The sequence below is a fragment of the Protopterus annectens genome, chromosome 12.part0, assembly GCF_019279795.1.
Source record: "Protopterus annectens isolate FY-2018-M chromosome 12.part0, PAN1.0, whole genome shotgun sequence".
Classification (NCBI taxonomy): domain Eukaryota; kingdom Metazoa; phylum Chordata; order Ceratodontiformes; family Protopteridae; genus Protopterus; species Protopterus annectens.
The window spans coordinates 630,336,571-630,359,691 of NC_056746.1; the positions used below are offsets into that span (position 1 = coordinate 630,336,571).

Genomic DNA, 23,121 nt, shown 5'->3' on the forward strand with positions numbered 1-23,121 from the left:
AAAGATTGAGACACAGCCACCTGTCCCATCAGATCTGCAGCAGTGAAAGGATCTATGTCCTGGAATCTGTGAACGGTTGATGTTCTTCGTCTTCCATTGCTGCAGTCCTAACAATTGGGTATAGTCCGCATCCAGTCGGCCCGAATACCAGAGTATAAGGCTGACGTCGGCCATGGCGCATTAGACTGACGTCAGTACGTCAGGGTACTAATGCGCATGACCGGCGTCCTATCCTCAGTCTTTTTTGCCGCGTGGTCCGATGCAGAAGCAGTTTTGCAAGTGCAGGTTGGCGTTCTGAGATATTTCCGAAACCGGAGTTTCAGACCGAATCAGAGTTGGCTAAGTACCCCGTTGGGGAACATTTTTGGTTTTTTCTTGCCTCAGTATTTAACCGGATGTCAGAAAAAGTGAATAACTGTATTTCTTGTGGGAAACAGATACCGCATAAGGATTTCCATACTTTGTGTATACCTTGTTTAGGGCCTGAGCACGACGTTGTTAGTTGCCGCTCTTGTGCTAGGTTTAACAAACGCACTATTAAGAGGAGGTTAGACTGTGCCAGGTTAGTGTTTGGGAAACGTTGCAATTATAAAATGCCGTCGGATGCTCCGACGCCCGCTTCGTCCAAGAAGCGCAAGGACAAAACAGCGAAGCCTAGGGTTGAAGAACCGGCAGTCCCGGACGTCGGTTCTTTAGGAGACTCAGTGGAGCCAGAGGTTTTGCCAGGAGTTTCTATGGAGTCTCCGGCAGAAACTTTACTGTTACAGGATGTCCCATCTCAGGAGGCAGGCCAGGCTGAAGGGGCTTCTCAGGTGCCTATTCTTCCCTCTTTTCCCACAGTAGTTAGAGCCTCTCCTTCTGTTGCTAAAGCTTCTTTTAGAGGTAGGCCAATTTCAGCTTCAGTGGGGCTTCTCCTAGCTTTTCGGGTTCTGTACCTAAGAAACATATGCTTAAAATGGCAGAAGATTTGATTACTATGATTAGGGGTTCTATGGGCCCTCCTGCTAAGAGGCCTAGGGTGGAGCCGGAGTTTGCCAGTTTTGAACAAGGTTCAGAGGCTTCTGAGTCCTCTGCGGATGATTTACAGGAGTATCCTCCTTATTCTGATTCTGATGTGGATGATGCCACTCCTTGCTTCTCCTCCTGAGGATTTTTCATTTTCAGAGACTCTGCATTCCATGAGGGAGCACTTTAAATGGGAAGGCCAGGATTACTCTGATTCCAGGAAGAGGCTTAGGGAATTCTTGTTTTACCCCAGCATAGGCCCTTAGCTATACCTCCTGTGTTGACTGTGGTGGAAGATGTTTTGCAGAGGCTTCCTGAACCCTGATTCTTTGCCTCCTGCTCCTGTTAAACCTGATAGGTACTATAGGGTGCCCGAAGCTCATAAGTATTTGTTTAAGAGTCCTAGGGCGGACCCAGAAACTGTTTCTCAGGGGCCTAAAGGTGTTAAAGCCTCTGTGGTTAGAAATCCTGTTCCCACTGACAAGGAGGCTAGGGCTTTGGATAGGTGGGGTAAGAAACTGTATACTTCTTCCACTCTAGCCATGAGAGCATTGAATTGTCAGTTCCACATGCTGAAATATCAAAATTATCTCCTTTCTCAATTGAAGTCTAAGGTGGATGCTTTGGCGGAAGGTATTGAGTGTAAAGAGTTGCTGGATTTGGTTTATGTGTCTGAACAAGTGGGCAAGCATTCTTTGCAATGTGGCTTTGATGCTGTGCAGGCCTCCTCGAGGGTGGCTGCCACTAGTTCGGTTCTTCGCAGGCATGCCTGGTTAAGGGATCAGAATTTGGCTGAGCATGTTAAGACAAGGATTTTGGATGCACCTTTACAGTCTGATGTGTTGTTTGGTTCGCCTGTGGAAGCAGTTTTAAAGAAAATGGAGGACAAAGCTAAATCTATGCAAACTGTTAAGGATTTTTTGCAGGTACAGCCACCGAAGTTTAGTAGAAATTGGCCTGCTAAGGGGTGGACTTATCCTGCTTATGACTCCCAGTCTAGGGGTAGATCTAGACGTGGTAGGGGCAGGGCTCAAGGTTCTTTTAGGTCTAGAACAGGGAGTTCACCTGCTCAGACTTCTGGTGAGGGCAGGGGTCAGTCCTTTCGTAAGCAGACCCAATGACCTGCCTTTTCAGCTGCCAGTAGATTCTCGTCTGGCAGCTCCTTTGGGAGGACGACTGTCTCTTTTCACAGAAAATTGGGATTTAATTACTCAAGACAGATGGGTGTTGGACATTATTCACCACGGTTACAGGTTTTATTTCCATACAATGCCCCTTTCAAAGGCATGCCAGACGTTCCTCCTCCACAAAGAAAAGAGGCTCACAAGCAAGTTTCTCAGTTACTCAAAATGGGGCCATTCAGCCAGTCCCTGTATCAGAAAGGGGCCTAGGATTTTATTCCCGCATGTTCCTAGTACCAAAGAAGGGGAACACGTGGAGACCAATTTTGGATTTATCTCTCCTCAACACTTATCTGGACATTCCCAAGTTCAAGATGTTGATGTTACAACAGCTTTTGCCTCTGCTGGGCAAAGATCACTGGATGGTAACTTTAGATCTCAAGGAAGCTTACCTTCATGTGCCTATCCAGCTAAGTTGCAGGAAGTATCTGCGGTTTCGAGCTGGAGATTCTCATTATCAGTTCTCTGCATTGCCCTTTGGCTTATCTACTGCGCCCAGAGTATTCACCAAGGTTCTGGCTCCAGTGATAGCTTACTTCAGGCTACAAGGAATTCAAATCTATCCTTACTTAGACGACTGCCTGATTCTGGCTCAAGAAAAGGAAGACCTTCTACAGCATCTGGAATATGTTATAGCAGTGCTAAGATGCCTAGGGTATTCTGTGAACGAAATAAAGTCCAGTCTAGTACCCTCTCAAGACATGTGCTTTCTGGGTGTGAGACTGAATACAGCAGCCCAGATGGCCTTTTAACCCCGGACAAACAAATGAGTCTATCACTTTACTTCCATCATCTATCTCATCAGTCCGTGCTGACTGCAGGGACAGTCCTTCAAGCATTAGGGTTCATGGCATCTTGTATTCTGGTACTTCCCAATGCCAAACTGCATATGAGGAAGTTACAATGGTATCTCAAAAATGTATGGACACAGCACTGCCAGGATTTAGACACTGTCATTCCCATAATACCTTGCCTTCAACGGGAATTTTTGTGGTGGGCTCAGGAATGTCACCTAAACAAGGGACTCTCTGTGACCCGGCCAGAGGCGAGTCAGATTTTGACGACAGATGCCTCGGACATTGCTTGGGGAGCTCATCTGAATGGAAAGTGGATACAAGACAAGTGGCCTGCCAGACTACAGCATCTACATATCAACATGAAGGAGATGTTAGCAGTCCAGTTCGCTTTACTGGCTTTCAAGGAGTTCCTTCTTCCGGGACAGGTGTTGATTCTAACAGACAACACAACTGTCATGTGGTACATCAACAAGCAAGGGGGAACACATTCTTATCCTCTATGCAGGCAAGCAATGATTTTATGGGAGATTGCGCTAAGCTTGCAACTAACTCTTCAGGCAAGGTTTCTGCCGGGAGCACAGAACTCCTTAGCAGATGTGTTAAGCAGACAAATCATGGATCCCCACGAGTGGAAACTGGATCTTCATGTATTTCAGACATTGACAGTGTCATGGGGAACTCCAGACATAGATCTGTTCGCTTCTCCACTAAACCACCAGCTGCCACAGTATTGCACAAAGGGGTTTCATCACACAGCTTGGAAAGTGGATGCTCTGTCTTTCAGTTGGGAAAATCTTCGTGTGTATGCCTTTCCACCTCTGCCTCTTCTTCCAAAGGTGCTATTAAAGGTCAGACAAGACAGGCCAAGGATGATTTTGATAGCTCCAGATTGGCCTCGGCAACACTGGTACCCACTACTACGGAGTCTGGTAAAGAAGCCTCCATGGCCTTTACCTCTGATTCCTCATCTGTTATCTCAAGAGGACGGTCATCTGCTCAATGTCAAGCTTCACTCTCTTCATCTAACAGCCTGGCATATTCTGTGTTGAAACTCAGCAGGTCTCAACTTCCTCAACAAGTTTTAAATGTGATTATGGAAGCTAGACGACCTAGTACAAGGAGAGTGTACGCAGCAAAATGGAAGAGATTTTTATTTTGGAGTGCAGCAAGGAATTTGGAGATTTCTGAGCCTAATTTGAGTGTGGCTCTTCAATATCTTACCGAGTTATTGGACAAAGGGTTGTCCTTCTCTTCTATTAAGATTCATGCTGCAGCAATTTCTGCTCACTATGATTGTGACCCACCTTTGTTTTCACATCCTTTGTTCAAGCAGTTTCTTAGAGGGGCAAAGAATATAAGACCCCCACGTAGAGCTCCTACTCCTGCTTGGGATCTCAATTTTGTGTTGGAAAAACTTACTCTACAACCTTTTGAGCCTGCGGCTACTGCTGAATTGAAATATTTGTCATGGAAGACTGCTTTTTTGTTGGCTATTACTTCTGCAAGAAGGGTGTCTGAGTTGCAGGCCCTTATGGCAGTCGAGCCCTTTTTGATTTTCCATAAGGATAGGGTATCATTACGTACTAATCCTTCCTTTATGCCTAAGGTGGTTTCTAGTGTGGCTTTAAACCAAACTATTCATTTGCCTACCTTTTATGCAGACCCCCAAAATAAAGGGGAAAAGATTTTGCATACTTTGGATGTACACAGGCAATTGCGTTATTACTTAAGCAGGACTAAGGATTTTAGGCAGTCTCAGCAGTTGTTTGTTTCTTTTGCTTTGAGTTCGCAGGGCAAGCCTGTGTCAAAACAAACTATTTCTAGGTGGATTGGCTTTTGCATTGCGTTTTGTTATTCCCATCATGGCAAGGAGGTTCCAGCTGGGATTAGGCCTCATTCCACTAGGGCTACTGCCACTTCAACAGCATTTCTACGGGGTGGCAACTAAGGATATTTTGGAAGCAGCTACTTGGAGTTCAGTGCATACTTTCTCTAAGCATTATCACCTTCCTATCTACTCTAAGTCTAGGGCTGGTTTTGCCACAGCTGTTTTGCAAGGCATGTTGTCAGCTCCTGCTTCTTTATGATTTGCCAGCCTCCCTTACCTCTGCTTTGGGATTCTACCCAATTGTTAGGACTGCAGCAATGGAAGACGAAGAACATAGTACAGTTTTGTACCTACCATAAATGTAGATGTTCGAGGATTCCATTGCTGCAGTCCAATTTACCCTCCCTCCTTCCCCTCTGTGTTTAGGGGTGGTAGTGTAGGTGAGTTTACCTGCTTATATTTTTGTATATATTGTTCATGTTTTGGTGCAGGTTTTTTGGGCCTTGTCTTTTTAGGGTCTTCTGACATCTGGGGCAAGAAAAGACTGAGGATAGGACGCCGGTCATGCGCATTAGTACCCTGACGTACTGACGTCAGTCTAATGCGCCATGGCCGACGTCAGCCTTATACTCTGGTATTCGGGCCGACTGGATGCGGACTATACCCAATTGTTAGGACTGCAGCAATGGAATCCTCGAACATCTACATTTATGGTAGGTACAAAACTGTACTTTTCTTTAAAAAGATTTCAGTTGTGGTATAGATAGTGTTTTCTGGCAGAGTAAAGGTTTTGCGTCACCCATTTTATTGTTGTGTGTTGTGGGATTTAACAAAGCTTTCTTCACGTCAGACTTGATCTTATGAATTGTTAATTTTTTATGTTAGAATTTGAAGTAATCTAAACAAGACACTATTGTTTCCTGTTTAGTACTTGTACTTTCTTGGTCACGAGGTGAGGGCCACTTGGTGCAGTGCACTCCAATATGTAATGCTGATTTAATGCTAAACATCTTTTATGATATTTAGATGCCATATGGGGTGCTGGAATGATTTGTTTAAGCATGTGATTTTCCTTTGCTTATTTCCACCATATCCTTTTGTCAGGAGATGGGGCTTTCTTAGTTTGCTCAGTTCATCATGGATGACCATGTCAGTAATAGCTTTAATCATTTTTAACATAGTTGAGACATCTCTATTTGAGGTCTGGCAGGCATGACACTATAACTTGCCACATATAAAACTCTGTAAATTATGTTTTTGCTTTAGCACAGTGATGTTACCAGTTACTATTATGTTTTGGGTTTGCCAGGTCACAATATCTGCCTCTTGGTATTTCAAGTCTATCTTTGTTCATTCTTAATCATGGGTATTATATTATTTTGGAGTTTCCCCAATGTGATGGTATGGTAATTCTGTATGCTTGCTTAAGTTTGCTAATTGGGAGGTCTTTGTAGTATATATATATATATATATATATGTGTGTGTGTGTGTGTGTGTATAATTTTCTGGTTTTATTGAGCTTATGACTTAAAATACAGCTGAGGCTTTTGTGAGTTTTGTGTTCAGAAACTGCATATGTACTGGTAAGAGTGTGTGAATGCTTTCAGGTTTTGACTGCTGATGAGAGTTCAACCAAGGTTTCTGCATGTACTTGCAACTTTCACAGATATTTAAGATTATGTCAGAAAAGTAGTGTGTTTTGACTCCCCCTTCTGTGGCACAGAGAGATAAAGCCCTTACTGTGACTAAAAAGACTCATTTTCAAATAGTGGACATGGGAGATGGAAGGAGATGGGCAAGAGGATGGGAATGAAGCGGCACATTGCCTGCCCATCTTGCAGTTAGGGAGGCAGCTTTGTTTAACACTTGAATGCCATCCATTGGGAGGTCTGGGTGGTGCAACGTACAGTGTCAGTGCCAGAAAGACATGCTGCTGCCATGTCGCAGACTAGGTTAGAAGGAAGTCACATAAGGAAGCTCACGGGCTGCTTCCTTCAGAGACTGGAAGTGATAGCATCCCACAGAGCTGTAGTGCCAAATTTAGGTGCTCCATGAGTACAGGAGGGGGCTACTCTTATTTTTCTGTGGATGAGAACCATGATCGACTGTCACCTCATAGAGGACGTGAAGTGCTGTTTAGGCCTGTATCCCTCGTTTAAGAATGAATGAGCCAGTTGGGCTTTGGATTTCATGACTGGTAAAAAAAAAATAGTGTTTCTGTGGACATGTGGCAGTTCTTACACTACTTGGAATAACTGTTATCTGTTACATCTTTCTAAGTTAGCTTGGGACATGTCTATATACTTAGTTCCTGTGCAAAAATATTTAGCTGCATTTGATCTGCTAATCAAAACTTAATTGTATTATTGTTAGATGCTCACATTTTTTAAACAAATAATGTATATTTATATCATCTCTTTACAGTAATCTTGAAGACAAAAGTAAATTTCATAAGTTGCAAGTTTTGTATTGTGTTTTAAACAGATGGTGTGTGCATTTATATTACCTGTTTACAGCTATCTTGAGGTTGGAAGTAGATAGTAGTAGCAAATAAAGATTTAAAATTGGCTAGAAAATGTGATTAAGTTGAGTGTAACTAGTTGATAGGGAGATTTAATCATTTTAAAGGGATAGGCTTCACAAAATTATCTTGAAGTGCTCACTAGAATGAACAACCGAGGTTATAGTTGCAGGGCTTCTGAAGTCCTAATTGGATAAGAGATGGACAACTTAAGAGCAAGTCGACTTTAAAAAACATCAGGGGCAAGTTGTATTAAATGGAGAAAATCAGAATTACTCAGAGTTGTCTTTTCTGTCAGTTGTTACAATAAAATGTTCACCTGTTTGTCTTAAGTTAAATAAAAGTGCTGTTTCTTAGCTCCACCCACAGTTCAGAATTATTCCTAAAAGAGGATGCTTTTAACTGATGTATTGTTTTTTTTCCTTCATATTCTTTTTTTTTTTTTTACAGTCTACATAAGGTCCTATTTACTGAACAGCCTGAGACATATTACAAATGGGATAACTGGCCTCCTGAGAGTGACCGCAAGTAAGGCATATGTTAGAATGTTTACTGTTTGCATTTGAACTTCATTGTGCATGTCAGCTAAGTATTAGCTATGTATGCCTTAATACCATATTTCATTTCATTGTATTGTATTTCATTGCAGTCAGAAAAAAAATGATGGAACACATATTGACTTAGATTTTCACTTTAGATGAATTTTTTTTTAATTTGTTGATTCCACAGTAAAAGTTACAGCCACTAGCCACTTACACACCTCCCAGAGAACATGTTAGTAGTGTCCTATCTGTATGGTGGTGGCATATTTCTAATAGCTGTTCATGCTGTAGACCAATGTGATTGAATCCATGATTGTTGATTTGACCGTCGAAATGGGACACTACCAGCAGTATTTTATTGACACTGGAATAAGGCCAACCACATACTGTGTATAGTGTTACTTTGATTTGCTGTCTTGGTGTCGATATTGTTAATTAATTGCTAATTGTTTAAGCTACTAGTGGCTGTCACTTTGTATGATGGTTTTTGGAGATGTGTTGAATATACCTTTATGTTAGCTTCTCTTGAACTGTTATTTCTGGGAGCTCCTTTATTGCTGCTGTGATCATAGCTTGATTTCTCATAGAAAGCAGTAAGACTTTGTTTTTTTCCCTGCACTTGTGCTTGGTATGGCCCTAGATGGGAAGATTTTTTTGTTTTGTTTTTGAGCAGTCCATAGATATTGTTGATTTTGAAAATGAGACCAGGTGTTGCATATTGCTGTTGTGACCAGGTGAATTCATCTACTGTTTTTCAGACCTTGAAGGCTGTGGTTTGTAGATTAACACCATCTTATTTACTTCAGCTTTTACCTTAGAGGAATGGTTTGCATAATACTTAAAAAGCTTACTCTGTAAAATGAGTCTGCATTTTTATTGCAGCAGGACCCCCCCCCCCAAACCTCTCCCAACAAAAGTTTTGTATATTGTGCCAGGCTTAGTAACATATGCTGGGGCCTAGGATCCAGTATTTGGACTTGTAGAAGATATTTTCCTGTGCCTGCTATCACATACAGCGTTATTGTTTTTATTGGACTTTGTAGTAGTTAACTTTATTCTTCTGTTATCTTTGAAGTGAGACATTCATATAGAATTTCTGTTTCTTAATTCTGGGGATGTAAAATCTTATTATCCAGGAGAATTCATTACTCTCTGCCTTTTTTTCACTCTTTGCACATATCCTTGCCCTTTAGACTCCTTTGTTTTTTTGCATTCAAAAACAGAAGCTTTATTGTCCAGCATATTTATCATATCAAAACTTGGTCTGTAGATGTTTTGCGTATTACTTTAATGCACTTTTCGCAAATGGCTGGCCATTACTTGTATAAACTAAAGTCTATAATCTTAAATTTTAAACAGCTCCTCACAGCCACTACTATCAGTTAGACACACTTCTTTAAGGAAGACATTGGTTGGTCAGTGACTCTTTTCTTTAGAGTTGGTCTTTTTGCCCATCTTAATATAAAGAATCCCTTTAAAATGCATTCTCAAATTCACTTCCTCTCCCCTAATGATTAAAATCGGTTTCCAGTGAGGGGGAAAACATTTATATTTTCTGTGTCACTGTTGTGAAGTTTGACTTTTTGTTCACGTCATTCATTGTTACCTATAGCTTCATGACACATACTGAGAAATGTATTTTTTTTTTTTTTTTTAATCTGCCTTATGTCTCATGCTTCAGCTTCTGCCATGCAAAAAAACATACTATCAGTGTATACAGGACTTTGAGACAGTCCCAAAGTTAGGATCCTGAGGCTGACAGGATTTTAGTGATGATTTTTGTTCATCATGTTTCAGACAAGTTTGTCTCTGTGTTGTTTATCAAGGATTTGTTGGGTATGTTTGGTAGTGTCTTTCTGTGGCTATTTACTGAACTGAAAATACTGGTCCAATCGCTTGTATATCACAAGCGTACAGTGGACAGGGAACAGCTTCAGATATTCCTGTATATTGTTTTTTAAACGTTTATTAAATTCTGTTTTAGCTAATGATATAAATACACGAGAGAAAAGCCAGTAGTAACATTTTTCATGCAGTGCATATGGGTTTATATTATATATGTCTTTTAATAGTTATTATTCACTTCACTACTACATACATTATTCATTTCCTGTCTTCCATTAAACCTCACCCCTCCTCCTGAATATTATGTTGCAAGTATTGTTTCCACAAATTCCATTTAGTTCTGTGTAATTTGTCCCTTCCCTTTTCTGAATATCCCACCTTATAATACTTAGCACTTCATTTATAATTGACTTAGACTTTGATTTCTCTTTTCTAGTAAGTACTTTTTTGGCAATCAGTAACATTAAATTTAGTAAGGCCTTACTAGGTCTAAGCTATTCAGACGCTATGTCCAAGTTCAAAGTAATAATTTCCTTAATTACAAAAATTTGCTCCCGTAACATTTTTATAAAATACGCTGTAGGGAATTTTTAAAATCTGCCAACTCATATTCCCAAAAAACATGTTCCCAATTATATCTGTCTTTCCCATCATACCTCCAGCATTTGCATTCTGCCTTAGGAAAAATGTCAAAGTCTGCTTTAAAAAGCTTATTAGGTTGGGGGTATTCTTTTTCCGAAGTCTCTGAGGATTCTGCAGTATTGTTTACATATTGTTAATACTTGCTTCTTTCAAAAATTATTTCAGTATTTCTTGCACTGAGTTGTATTTTGCACTTGTATGTGTATGTATATTTACTTCATAGGTTCATAGGTAGGTACTAGGCTGTTGGCCCTAGGGCCTATATAAGCCTAGCCAAATGGTACCCTGGCTTTTGCCACCCAAGAAAATTATTTTCCTGTGCTCCTGTCAAGCAGAGCCACAGAAGTGATCCCTGGGGTGAATTTCCTATCCCCCATCCAGTCATCAAGATTTTTCTTGAAGAGCGCTAATGTGGAGCTTTGTTTGATATAGTTAGGTAGTTTGTTCTAGAGTATGGGAAGACTCTGAGACAGGAATCTATCCCTCCAGCATGTTCTGTTTATTGTGGTGACAAGGTTTAGGTCCCTAGAGCGTTTAGCTCGGAGGGATTGGGATTTCTTTACATGGAGCATGTCCAACAGCTCTGAGTTTTGACATAGCTTTGTATGTTCTTAATAGTTATATGTATGTCGTTTATCTTGTTCTTAATAGCTGTATGTATATCGTTTATGTAATTCATACTTGGAGAGTCACTGAAACTGGAGTCAAATTCCTTGTATGGGTGCATACTTGGCCGATAAATGTGAATTTGATTCATCATCCCTGTACATTATTGATAATTGCATCATTTGGTGACCATGATAGTGGCTCTACACTGTAATGCTTGATTGTGTGTGTCTTCAAAGCAGTTGTATTGCACAAACAGTTGAACACACTGTGTGAAGATACTTTTTCATTTGAGTCTTGTGTTAAAAAGATCTTATTTTACAAAACCAAGCATTTTCTTTCACATGCAGTTTTGTACCAATAGCTGTAGATCACAGAAGCAAAATCTGTTATAGCTCTGATTGGCCCTAATGGCTACATATTCCCACAGTTTGTTCAGTGTTAGGCCTAGCATCTCAGATAAAAGCTTGTGAAGTGCTCTGCAAACTTAGTTTTTTGTCATGTTAAGAGGTTTATTATGTAAAGCACACTGACAAGAAATGTCTAATCTCCATAAAGTGTGTATTCTGGTTGACCTGTCTAGAACTTCTGTGTAGCACATGGCATGTTAATCAGTGTACTCGATATATTAGCATTTAAAAGTGTACATGTATCTAAAAGGTGGGATTATTCCTTTTACAGTGAAAACCTTTTCTGTCTCGAAGTTTACTTGGTGGGGATTAATTGGATGGGTCTTCCTCATGTTATTTTCTGATTGTGTTTATAGGTTCATAGGTGTGTACTAGGCTAATGGCCCTGGAGCCTTTATTTTATTTTGCATTTGTTGACCGGGCTAGTCTAACTGGATATATGTCCATTTTCAGTAGAGGCCCGGGGAGAAAAGCTCCACATAAGACACGAACAAGCAGAACATTAAACTTCAGTTACAGATTACTTGTCAGACAAATAAATAGAAAAAAATAAGATAACCCTCCCTTTTTTTTTTTTTTTTTTTTTTTAAATAACCAAACACTGCGATTCCCAAATCAAAGTTATAAGTAAGGCACAGGAGAACAGACTAGTTAAAAACAAGATTGGGCGAATTAGTTAAAGGGCAGTAACTCATCAATAAGACAGAGAGATGTCCATACAGTCTTTCCTTGGTACATTAAGTCCAACTTAGAAGGTAGTAGTCTTAAAGTGGCTATAAAGTGAGTAGTAAATGGTGCTATAGCCTAGGATAACAGGAAGAGAAAATCTTAGGGTTATTACAGGGACATAGCCAGTGGGTTGTAAGGTATAATTTGAGTTATTTTTAAATAGTGTAGTTGAAGAAAGAGGTGCGAGTTCACCAGGAAGTAGGGTCCAGCTTTTTCCCACAGTGTTAGAGAAAAGGGACTCCTGCATTATTGTTGGGTTTTTGTCTAGATACTAGTAGTTCATTTGCTGAGCCTAGATTTGTAAGATTTTTATATGGGCTGATTAAACTTGTGAAAATTATGTTACCTGGATGATAAAGGGTTTTATGGGTAATAATCAGTTGGTGAAACAGAATTTGATTATGCAATTCCAACCAACCCAGTTGATTCAGATTTTGGTAGTGGTGGTTTCTGAAAGGGAAACCGGCAGCAAATCTGGCAATATTATTGTAGGAGATTGCCTGCTTGTTGAGGTTGCTTTTAGATAGATTTGTATATATAGGAGAGGCATAAAAGCGAGTTGAGAAAATGTGGATGTGGGCAATAGTAGTTCTAGCTATGGGAGTAAGGAAGGGTTTAATTTTATAGAGGGAGCCTAGTTTTCGGTTAACTGATTTTATTGTGGTGTTGATATGAGTATCATAGTTAAGGTTGTGGTCAATAGTTACTCCCAAGAGTTTAGTGGTCGTGTCAGGAGATATAACTGTGCCATTTTTAGATTTGATAGTGAAGTCAAATGGGGGGGACTTTTGTGTAGGAGTAAACAGCAATAGTTTAGTCTTTTTTAGGGTTAAGGAAGAGACAACGCTGTAAAAAAACTTTCTTCTACTTGCTCAAAGACATTTTGTGTGAGGGACTGCAGTTCAGAAGGCCCTGTAGCTGAGGATATTAATGTGGAGTCGTCTGCATATTGTATGGATATAGCTTGGGGGATACTAATAGATTGTTTATAAAGATGGATAATAGAAGAGGGCTCAAACTAGAACCTTGGGGTACACCAAGAGTGACAGGAAGGTGGGAGGATAGAGTGTTATCCCAATGCACTGCCTGTTGCCTGTTATCTAAGTAGGACTTGAACCACTGTAATAATTGAGTATCAAGTGAGAAGGACTTAAGAAAATTCAGCAGTAGCTGATGATTAACCATGTTGAATGCTTTTGAAAGATCAATAGAGATAGCAGAGGACAGGGTGTTATTGTTACGGTTTTTGTTAATGTGGTCAGAAAATGATAGGAGGGCAGTAGTGTTGCTATGGAAAGGTCGAACGCCATGCTGAGAGCTAGCTAATAGACTATTTTGGAGAAGGTGGTCTAACAGTTTATGGTGGATGCATTTTTCCATGATTTTAGCTATGGGAAAGAGTAGGGCAATTGGACAAAAGTTAGAAAGTTCTGTTGAGTTGCCACCTTTGTGTTGGAGGGATTATATGTGAGACTTTCCAGTTGGATGAGATGATACCTTCTGTTATGGTTCTGTTTATTAGGATAGAGATAAGGTACGCAATAACTTTAGCTGCTATTTGAAGATATTTAGCAAGTAAGAGGTCAGCAGAGTGGGTAGAGGGTTTGCGTTTTTGAAATAGGGTACAGATGGATGTAGGCACAGGTTGGACTTGGAAAGTAGGTGGTGAGTTAGTTGAGGAGGAGGAGGGCTGATTAGAGGATACAGGAGGTGGAGAGTTAGCAAGTGACTGGATAGCTTCAGTAAAGAATATATTAAAGGAATCAGCAATTTGTTTGGGAGTCTCTTGGGTAATTCCAGATGGGGTTGATGTCTTAGAATTGCCTGGATGAAGGAGTCTATGGATACCTGACCAGAATTTCTGTGGACTTTGTTGATTGGTTTGTTGAAGTTGAAAGTAGAAGTTTTTTTTGTCCAATAGTATTGATGCTTTAGTAGTAGTATTGCTGCATTAGTGTAATTTCTAAGCGGTTTAAATTTTAAATGATCAGATGGATTTTTAGAAGTATGCCATTTGGCCCAAAATGTGTTTCTTAGTAGAATTGTTTGCTTAGTTTCCTTTGTAAGCCATGGAGCAGTTTTGGTACTGTTCCTAAGAGTACAAGAAGGGGCATGGTAGTCCAAGATTTCTAGGAACTTAAAATTGAAGTATGCTTCCTCTAGTTGGAGATGTTTTATTGGTGACCAGTTGCATACACTCAGTTCATTTTGGACATGTTCAGGGTTAAAATGTTTATTGGAGTGAGTAGTTTTAAAAGTTGAAGGGCTGGGAATATTACTCTTTTGTCAAATTATATAAGTTAGTGAGTGATCACTAATGTCATCTGGAGGGATGCCTGCCATATATGTTGTGGACTGAGTATTTATTAGAATCCTTTCTAGGGTGGTTTCTTTGTTGGTAGGTTTATGGATTCGAGTGGTTGAGGTGATAGTTTGGGAGAAGCTATGAAGGTTTATGTGGTTAGTTGGGTTATTGGAATTACAGGTATTCCAGTCTATATTAAAGTTGCCTAGCAGAATGGTTTCTTGTGGATAGTTAGTGGAAAGCCAGCTAAGGATATTTTCTAGGGAGGTGATGTTATTACCTGGAGGAAGAAATGAGCATATAATATAGATGGACTTACAAGTATTTAGTTGTAGCTTAGTAATAAGAATTTCAGTATTGGTGTCAGATGGTGGGGTGAGTATCAAGTAGTGTAAATTGGAGCCCTGCTTTGTATATTAAGGCTACACCCCTGCCCTTCTTGTTAAGGAAATCCACTCTTAAAATACTATATCCTGGAGGGGTGATTTCATAGTCTTGGGTTGCTGGTTTTAACCATGTTTCGGTTAGGCATAGAATGTCAAAGTCATGTACATCCAGTAGGGCATAAAGGTGAGTCACTTTATTATTAACACTTTGTATATTTAAGTGAGCTATGAAGAGGGAGTTAGGAGGCCTTGTAGGGGTGTGAAAGGAAGAAGGAGAGGGTCTAACTGGGTTAGCAAGACTATTATTGGTAGGGCCAGGATTGGGATGAATGTCACCATCCAGTAGGAGCAGTAGGTGTAGTCTGTATGTGTGAATTAGAGAAAGAATCAATATGCTATGTGATCTCTTGACTTGGTAGTGTTTATAGGTAATATGGTTGACTCTGTGATACTTTGGGAGAGGATAGTTGGTTGCAGATGTTATGTTGATGTGTTTAAGGGTGGCTGATAAAGCTGGTAGTGATGTTTGTTTAGTGGGCTGGTGGAAATTAGAGTAGCTAAGATGTTCATAGGCAGTTAGGAAATAGGGAAGGAGAAGGAAAGGAAGAATTGAGAACAGGAGTAGGGGTTTGAGGTAGGTTGATATGGGTGAAATAGGCATTGTGCTGAAAAGGTTGAAGGTGGAGAGTGAATAGGCGAAGTATGTAATGAAGTGGAAGGAGTGATGTATATAATGGAATGCCTTTAATGAGTTGTGGGATGGAATTGGATAAAGGGGAAGTGGGAGTGGCTAGAGAGATATACGGCTAGATGCAGTGGGGGGTGGAAATTGGGGGTAGGGTAGGGGAGCGGAGTGAGCCCATAAGGCGAATGGAGCAGGTAGATCAAGAAGGAAAGGAAGCAGGCAAGTAGTGAGGAAAACAGAGAAAGTGGAAGGTAGGTTCTAAGTGGGGTACGCAAGGAGGTAAAGGACTTAACAGAGATGAAGAGGGTGGGATGAATAAAGGACAACAGAGAGAGTTTGGATGAGTAAAGGTGGAATAAGATACACGTAAGTACCTGGTTAAAGCCTAGTTTCTAAGAAACAGTAGAGCTGCTAGGTAGTGGAGGTCCTATGCTGTCCTCTAGTGGTCAATCCTTATAATATAACGAAGGCAGAAACATGAGAGCTGTAGGGAAGAGGAGAGAATAAAAAAACGGGGGGAAGCCTGGAGGCTAGGCTAATGATAGGTATAGGGGATACAGAGTGGGAGACTATGGCTGCTGGTTGTCATGGCAGGGAGCACACACTAGAACTATTTTCAGGAAATAGTTACAAATTTGTAGTAGGGGAGATGCAGGTTACACATACTTTACTGTCCTATTCTTGCTTCCTTGGGTCAGAACAGTATAGGGGAAATAAAGGCTCTTTCCTGCACTGGGATGAGTGGGTAGACACTGTTTTTAAAATCTGGTAATTTCTCTAGATCTTTGGAAACCAGATGGATACAATCACTGGGAGGTTTACACTGGCCGGATAGTGTTGCGAGTTCTGCAGCCAGGGATAGACAGCAGCCGGGAGCGGAGCTGGGGATTTACAAGCCTAGCCCATAGGATTACCCTGGCATTGTGCCACCCAACCTTAGTTCCTAGTGCCTCTGTCGAGTAGAGCCACTGGAGTGAAACCACGGGGTGAATTTTCTGTTTCCCATCCACTCGTCAAGATTTCTCTTGAAGAGGGCCAGTGAGATGCTCTGCTTGACATGTATGGGAAGTCTATTCCATAGCATGGGCAGTCTCTGGGTTATGAACCTGTCCCTCCAGCATCTTCTGTTGATTGTGGTAATGAGGTTGAGGTCTCTGGAGCATGTGGTACGGAGGGATTGGGATTTCTTTAGATGCAGCATTTCTAACAGAGCTGCGTCAGATATGGCTGTGTAAGTCAAGCAGAGATCGCCTCTAAGTAGGTGATGTGAGACAGAGAATAGTTGGAGTTTTTTGAGTCTGTCCATGTAGGACAAGTGTTTAAAGCCTAGGATCCTCTTTGTGAGGTACTTTTGCGGCCTCTCCAGTTGTTGCAAGTGTCTAGTGAGGTACATGCCAAAAGGAGCATTGTACTCTATGATTGGCCTAATGAGGGAAGAGTAGAGGGAGACAATGACCTCTTTCTTCTTGGGTGCAAAACCCTTAGTAATGAGATGTGCCACATAGAAGGACTTTCTGACCACAGTGGCAATGTGGTGGTCAAAAAAGAGGTTCCTGTCAACCTGTATTCCCAGGTCTCTTGTAACGCCTTCTGTGTTCAGTGGACAACCATCAATGTGGTAATTCAAGGGAACTGAGTTTTTCCCAAAGGGGATGAAGATGCATTTTGTGGCATTGAGAAGTTAGCCACCTCTGTTTTTAGGAGCCCAAATTTAGCCTTGGAGAAGTTTTTCATGGTGGTTACCTTTGTTGGGGTGTGGGAGTGATATGGATTTCCAAGATGATTAGCTTGTGATCGGATCTAACCAGGGAAGAGTTGATTATTGGTGTAGACCAATGGTTGCCCATGTTAGTAATGACTAAGTCAAGGATGTTGCTACCTCTAGTGGGGGTAAGAACTAGCTGGTCCAGGGCATTGGAATTAATGAATTCCAGAAAGCGGGCAAGTGTAGCAAGTGTATTGGTACATGAGTAGTTTTCCCAGTTAATGGAGGGGTAGTTAAAGTCGCCCAGTATGAGAGTGTTAGGTTGGACCCTAATATTCTCCAGGGTGCTTAGGAATGTGGAGTGTGAATCTTGGGGCAGGGTTGGGGACCTATATCAGGCTACGACCTGAATCGCTGTCTTACCCAATGTTAGCTGCACCTGAAGTATCTCAGATGCATCATGTTGGGTTCCTTACATTTCTTTAGTTGATTTTAGTGCTTACTGTTTATTCAGGCTAATATTACCATAGAAGACTGATTTGTAGATGTAGCTAGTCCTGGCTTTTTTAAGAAACTTGATGGACTGCTTCTCATCAAAACTTCAGTTTGTAAGACTATATATTGCTTGCTGACAATGTTTCTCTGTAGTATCTATTTTCCAGCTTTTCATTAGAAGATTCCTTTGCTTGATCTCCAGGCTGTGTATATGACCCTAAATGAATAAGTCATACGGGTGCTCTAAGCTAGCTGGTTAAAGCTTATTGCAAATAATTTATTCACAAGTGAGTGATTTGTATTTGCTTAAGAGGCATTTCAATTAGCTTTTCAAGAAAGCATCGAGCAGGGTCAGTTTTTTTTAGCCACTCTAGTAGAAAATGGTGCAGAGCATAGTTTTCTATGCTTGGCCTCATTAATATGGTCTGCCCACTTCCTTGATAGCATTGGTTGCTAATCAAGGTAAGAATGGGAGAGTTGTGATATGGATTATTTGTAACTTCTTTTCCTTCACAGATTCCTTTCATTTCTCTTGTACCCTTCTAACTGTTAATGAATGCTACTGCAGTGGTGATCCCTGTATTGAATAGCTGCATGAACAACTCACTTTGACAGTTGATATTCCAGTAGGAAATCTCCTTTACAGAATGAACTCCTGTTCTCCTCCCCCTGACTCCCTTTTTACTGAAATTAATCCATATCTCTGTGGGTCTGGAGGTCCCAGTGGTTTATCCTTGGATACCTCCATTTTTCAGTACAGTTTGTCCTTCTTGTAAGAACACAGTTTTATCACTGTCATAGGAACAAAACCAACAACAGCAACTTAATTTCAGATCTGTATAGTATTCTTTTTCCATTAATGTGTGTATACATTTAGATTGTATAACCGTTTCTTTCCTTTGTTTCAGCAATACAGTACCTTTTTCAGGGCATATGTAGGGGGCACATTAACTTTGCCCAAATAAAAAAAAAAAGTCGGTACTAAAGCAAAGATTTCATGGACTTCACATCTGAAGGGTAAAAGTCTCTCTTTGCTTTGTAGTGAGTTCACACTTCTTATTTTGTTGCCAAAACAACTGAGCAGTGGCACAAGTTATTCTTCCTGACTGAAAAGCCTTATGTAAGGCAAGTTGGAGCTGTACTTGCAGGGGAAATCTACAAAAGTTCTGGAAGTCAGACCAGAAGTTTAGTCGTCTGCTTTTGTTACGTCCCATAGACAATGAATACAACTGTAATGGTGATCTCTTCCTTGAACGTTTATGATTATGATGAACTGCTTACAGTCCAGACCCCCCTTAGCCTGTCTTGTGACTGATTTTCTTTAGGTTCCTTTTATCATTTCCGTTTTCATTTCATTACCATTAAAGCAAATACAAGAAAGAAATTTGCATTGTATCTGAACAAATGCTTCTGTAGTTATTGTTAGTGATGTTGATGTTAGCTCTGTTGTGTGCAGAGTTGTTTTTTTGTTGTTGTTGCTTTCTTTCTAGTCTGAAATATCAGTGTAACCCATTTGTTTAATGGAACATTATGAAGGCTCTTATTTCTTTTCTCCAGCTGTTAAGTTCCTTCTGATTTTTTTTTTTATTAATATTAGTAGTAGCAGCCAGCTCTGTTGACATAGAGAGAAAAACTTTGATTGCGGTCTAGATGACATGAGGTAGCTGCTTGTTTGAGCAGATATGGAGAATGATAGCATAATTAGCCTGGAAGGGATGGATTATGGCTGTCCATTGCCACAATCCATTAGATTAAGTACAGTGTTGCAGGGGATGGCCTTCAGGCAAGCATTCAACTGCCAAGCCATTTTAGTAGTAGTGGTCATTGCAAGTGCATAGGAGCATGCACTGCTATCAGGGAAAGCATTGTGGTCCATGTGGCAGCTTGGGTTGTATGTTCCCCTGCCCTTGAGACAGAATAGGGCCTTTGTAATATGCTCTGTTTGCCAAGATGTTGGCAAAGGCATATGCAGCAATCATTGACTGCCTGGTTGAACATCATCCTTAGGCAGCTGTGAGTCCAGTTGGGGAGGCTTGATGGTCATCAGACACAGAGGCAAAAAGTACCTTTAAAAAAATTACCAGTATCTTTTCTGCATTGCATTTTGCTTCCAGACCTCATGTTAGGCAAGGGCTTGATATCCTGAACGTACTGTTATTATAACCAGTAGATGACAGAAGCAATTGGATTGGATTTTCACTTTTGCTTTTTGTAGAGGGTGTTTACAAAGTGGATGGTTTGCAGATGTATTGTTCTGTATTTATCAGTGTTCTAAAATGGATGTTCCCAGATCGCTTATAACGCTCTCTTGTATCCCATTTCTATACTAGACTATATTCAAACCACTATAAGAGTGGATTGTTCATAAATTTGTGATTTGCAATTTATATTCTGTTTCTGGGAAGACTGCTGGGAAACCACTCCTGGGAATTGAATATATGGTATACAGTGGCATAAATCATTTGAATGCCTGTGACAGAGACAGTATGTATGCATTTATCTTCTACCAAACTTGATCTGATAGTCCAAGGATTGCATCAACATAAAATTACTCTTCAAATGATTGATCAACATTCATAGGGACCAACTTTGGAAATGCTCCAGACTACAGTCTCAAAACAGATGTTCACTGATGTGAATATATACAACACTATGTTCTAACTTAGGAACTTCCACTACTATTGAGTAACCCATTTTTATGCATATTCTGCATAGCTTAGAAATATGTTTCATTCACTTCCCTGTGTTATAATTGAGAGTAGGGGTTCAGCATTGCAGACCTTCTTTCAATCCCCTTATATGAGATGTTGGTCTATGTCGTATCACATTTATGTGTCTTTTGCTTTCTATTTTTCCATCTTTCCCTCCCTTCCCCACCTATACTATATGCTCTTGAACACTTATGTGGATTCCTCCTACACTGGCCATTCTTGACTGTTTCTTGAGTCTGGAACCCAGTCCTCGAAGCAGTAATTTTGCAGATCCCGAAAGTTGCCCCTACAATGTGCTGCCTGTGCCCCCTTCTCTACCTGCTGCTTGTAATGCTTATGGAGACTCCTTGACATGTCCCTCTCATTTTTTTTTTTTTTTTTTTTGCTAATAACTTAGTTATTCATACCAAGCAAGCATTATGTATTGGAAGCCTCTTCTTCTCAGGACCCCAATAAAAAAATGTCTGTGTCTCAACACTATGTACTGCCCCGTGAGATCTTTAAAAAGCCCTTGCAGTTCCCTTCTGAAGTTACCCAAGACTTCGCAAGATCTAAAATGTGTTTGAGTTGCTTATAGCCTCTTGCTTGCTCCTCTTAACATGTGTAATTTGCTGTTAGAAATATGAAATTCTCTCTCTAGTGAAAACATATTTATGCTGGCATTTCCAGTTAAATATTCTAAATGAACAAGACTTTATAACTAGTCTAGGAATGATACATGCTTGCTCACATGTTTTTCTTATTTATCAGTGTAATAACGTATTCCAGCTTATCCTGACTTTTAAGGCAACTGCATTTTCATGGCATGCGACATTGTATATAGTATCTACATATCATCCCCTTACCAAATCCCTCTTGTGATATCTGTGTAGTCCATTTTGCTAAATCCAGCCACTCCTCTTATTTTAGCTGTTTTCCTACATAATCTGTGCTAAAGCATCATAGTCAAACTGCTTCTTCTGCTAGGACTTTAAATACCTTAATGCTTCTAGGAAATTTCCTCCCCATTTTGAATATTTTTCCTATATGCAAGGATGTTGGCCACTCATTCTCCAGCTCCAAAAAATATATAAGTTCATAGGTGAGTTCTGAGTAGTCAGTTACAGGTCTAGCCAATAACCCATAATTAATAGTTCCTTTCAGCCTTAAGGAGGGCCACAGAAGGTAAACTGGAGAGAATGTGAGCTGACCCATTCATTTGTCCAGGTTTAACCTGAAGGTGGCAAGGATGATACTGCACTTGGCATGTACTGGAAGTTTGCCCCAAAGATGGTGGATACTTTGAGTTACGAGTCTTATCACATGAGTGTGTCTGTTGACAAAGGTTTAGTTTCTGTAACCTGGCTGGCATTTGAGGACTAATTTGGTTTGTGAAGGAACAGAAGATAAAATAAGGTTGGGCCATTCATGGTTTGAAAGGTTAGACATAGGTCTTTATTGAGGAGTCTGTAAGAAACTGAGTATAGAGAAGAGGGCTGCTATTATGTCCTGATAATGAAGAGTTTTGAATTCTCTGCTCTTTTTAGTTAGAAACCCCTGAGGTCTGTCAAGTCTAGTGATATGTTTAGACAGATAAGTGGCAAAAAGACATTATATTTAACAAAGGGTCTGATGAAATACAAGTAAAAGGGGAATTATGTCTTTGTTGCTTCAAGAGGATATTCCTTTGGAAATTAGATGAGCAGTATGGAAGGCTTTCTTTGCTACTGCGGAGACATGATTGTCAAAAGATAAGGACACATCTACAAGAGTGCCCAGATGTTTCATTAGAGGAGTGTCTCACCTACATGGCATAGAAAAGTATTTTGCTTACCAAAATTAACTATACATTTGTATTTCACATTTAACTTGATACTATTGTCTTTGCTGCAGTTGTTAACATTGTCTAACTCATGTTGAAACAATTGTGAGTCAGTGGACGATCTAATAGCAACTCCCATTTTGCAGTCATAACCATAGGCCAGGAGTGCCCTGACAGGCTGAGAAAAATAGCTTTCAGATAGGACAGATTGGAACACTTAGCCCTGTGGTACACCACTGGTTACCTTTTTGCTTTCAGAAGTGGCACCTGTGACTCTTATCGACTTGGGTTGTGTCAGACAACCAGTTGGCTATCTACCACACAACATAAGGATTTATATTCTGATTTTCAAGTTTGTCGGTAATGTCTGCATGGGGAATAGTGTCACAGGCATTGTTCAGGTCCAGCATAACCACTATCCAGTGCTATAGTGACTTTTTTAAAGAAATGAATAAATGAGGTTAAAGTGTCAGGACCTTCCTTTGACAAAGTCTAATTGATGTGGGTCCAGGGTAAATAGATTTTCAAGGCTCAGATTAGATTAATGTTATCTGGGATAATACCTTTCATACCTTTACATGCAAGGCTAGTGAGACTAATGGGCCTGTAGTCACCAGAGTTTGTTTTTGTGCTGCTCTTGTACAGCGCATTACAATGGCTGTTTTCCAGGTTTCAGGAATGTCACCAGTGGAGATGTGTAGAGTAAAAAGTTTAAGTAGAGGTTCAGATAACATATTTAGGTACTAATAATCAAGCAACCTGATATATCATCTAAGCCTATGAATGAGGTGGTGGTAGCTTTTGAGAGGTCTTACTGGATCATCCCCACTAACAGTTGACTTACCCACTCTTGCTGAGATCATCAAAAGACGTCTAGCAAATCTCTTTCTCCTATAAATGAATAGTTTTCCTTTAAATTTTTCTTCT

The 23,121-nt window shown here is 40.3% G+C and overlaps 1 protein-coding gene across 3 annotated transcripts in view; it reads left to right on the forward strand.

The window, feature by feature from the left end:
- INTS1 (integrator complex subunit 1) overlaps nucleotides 1–23,121 on the forward strand; it is a 2,399,836-nt gene that overhangs the window by 628,813 nt on the left and 1,747,902 nt on the right. For all 3 annotated transcript variants that reach the window (XM_044089756.1, XM_044089757.1, XM_044089758.1), the window contains exon 14: nucleotides 7,783–7,860. In XM_044089756.1, the coding sequence (XP_043945691.1) occupies nucleotides 7,783–7,860 (78 nt within the window). The remainder of the gene's footprint in view (nucleotides 1–7,782; nucleotides 7,861–23,121) is intronic.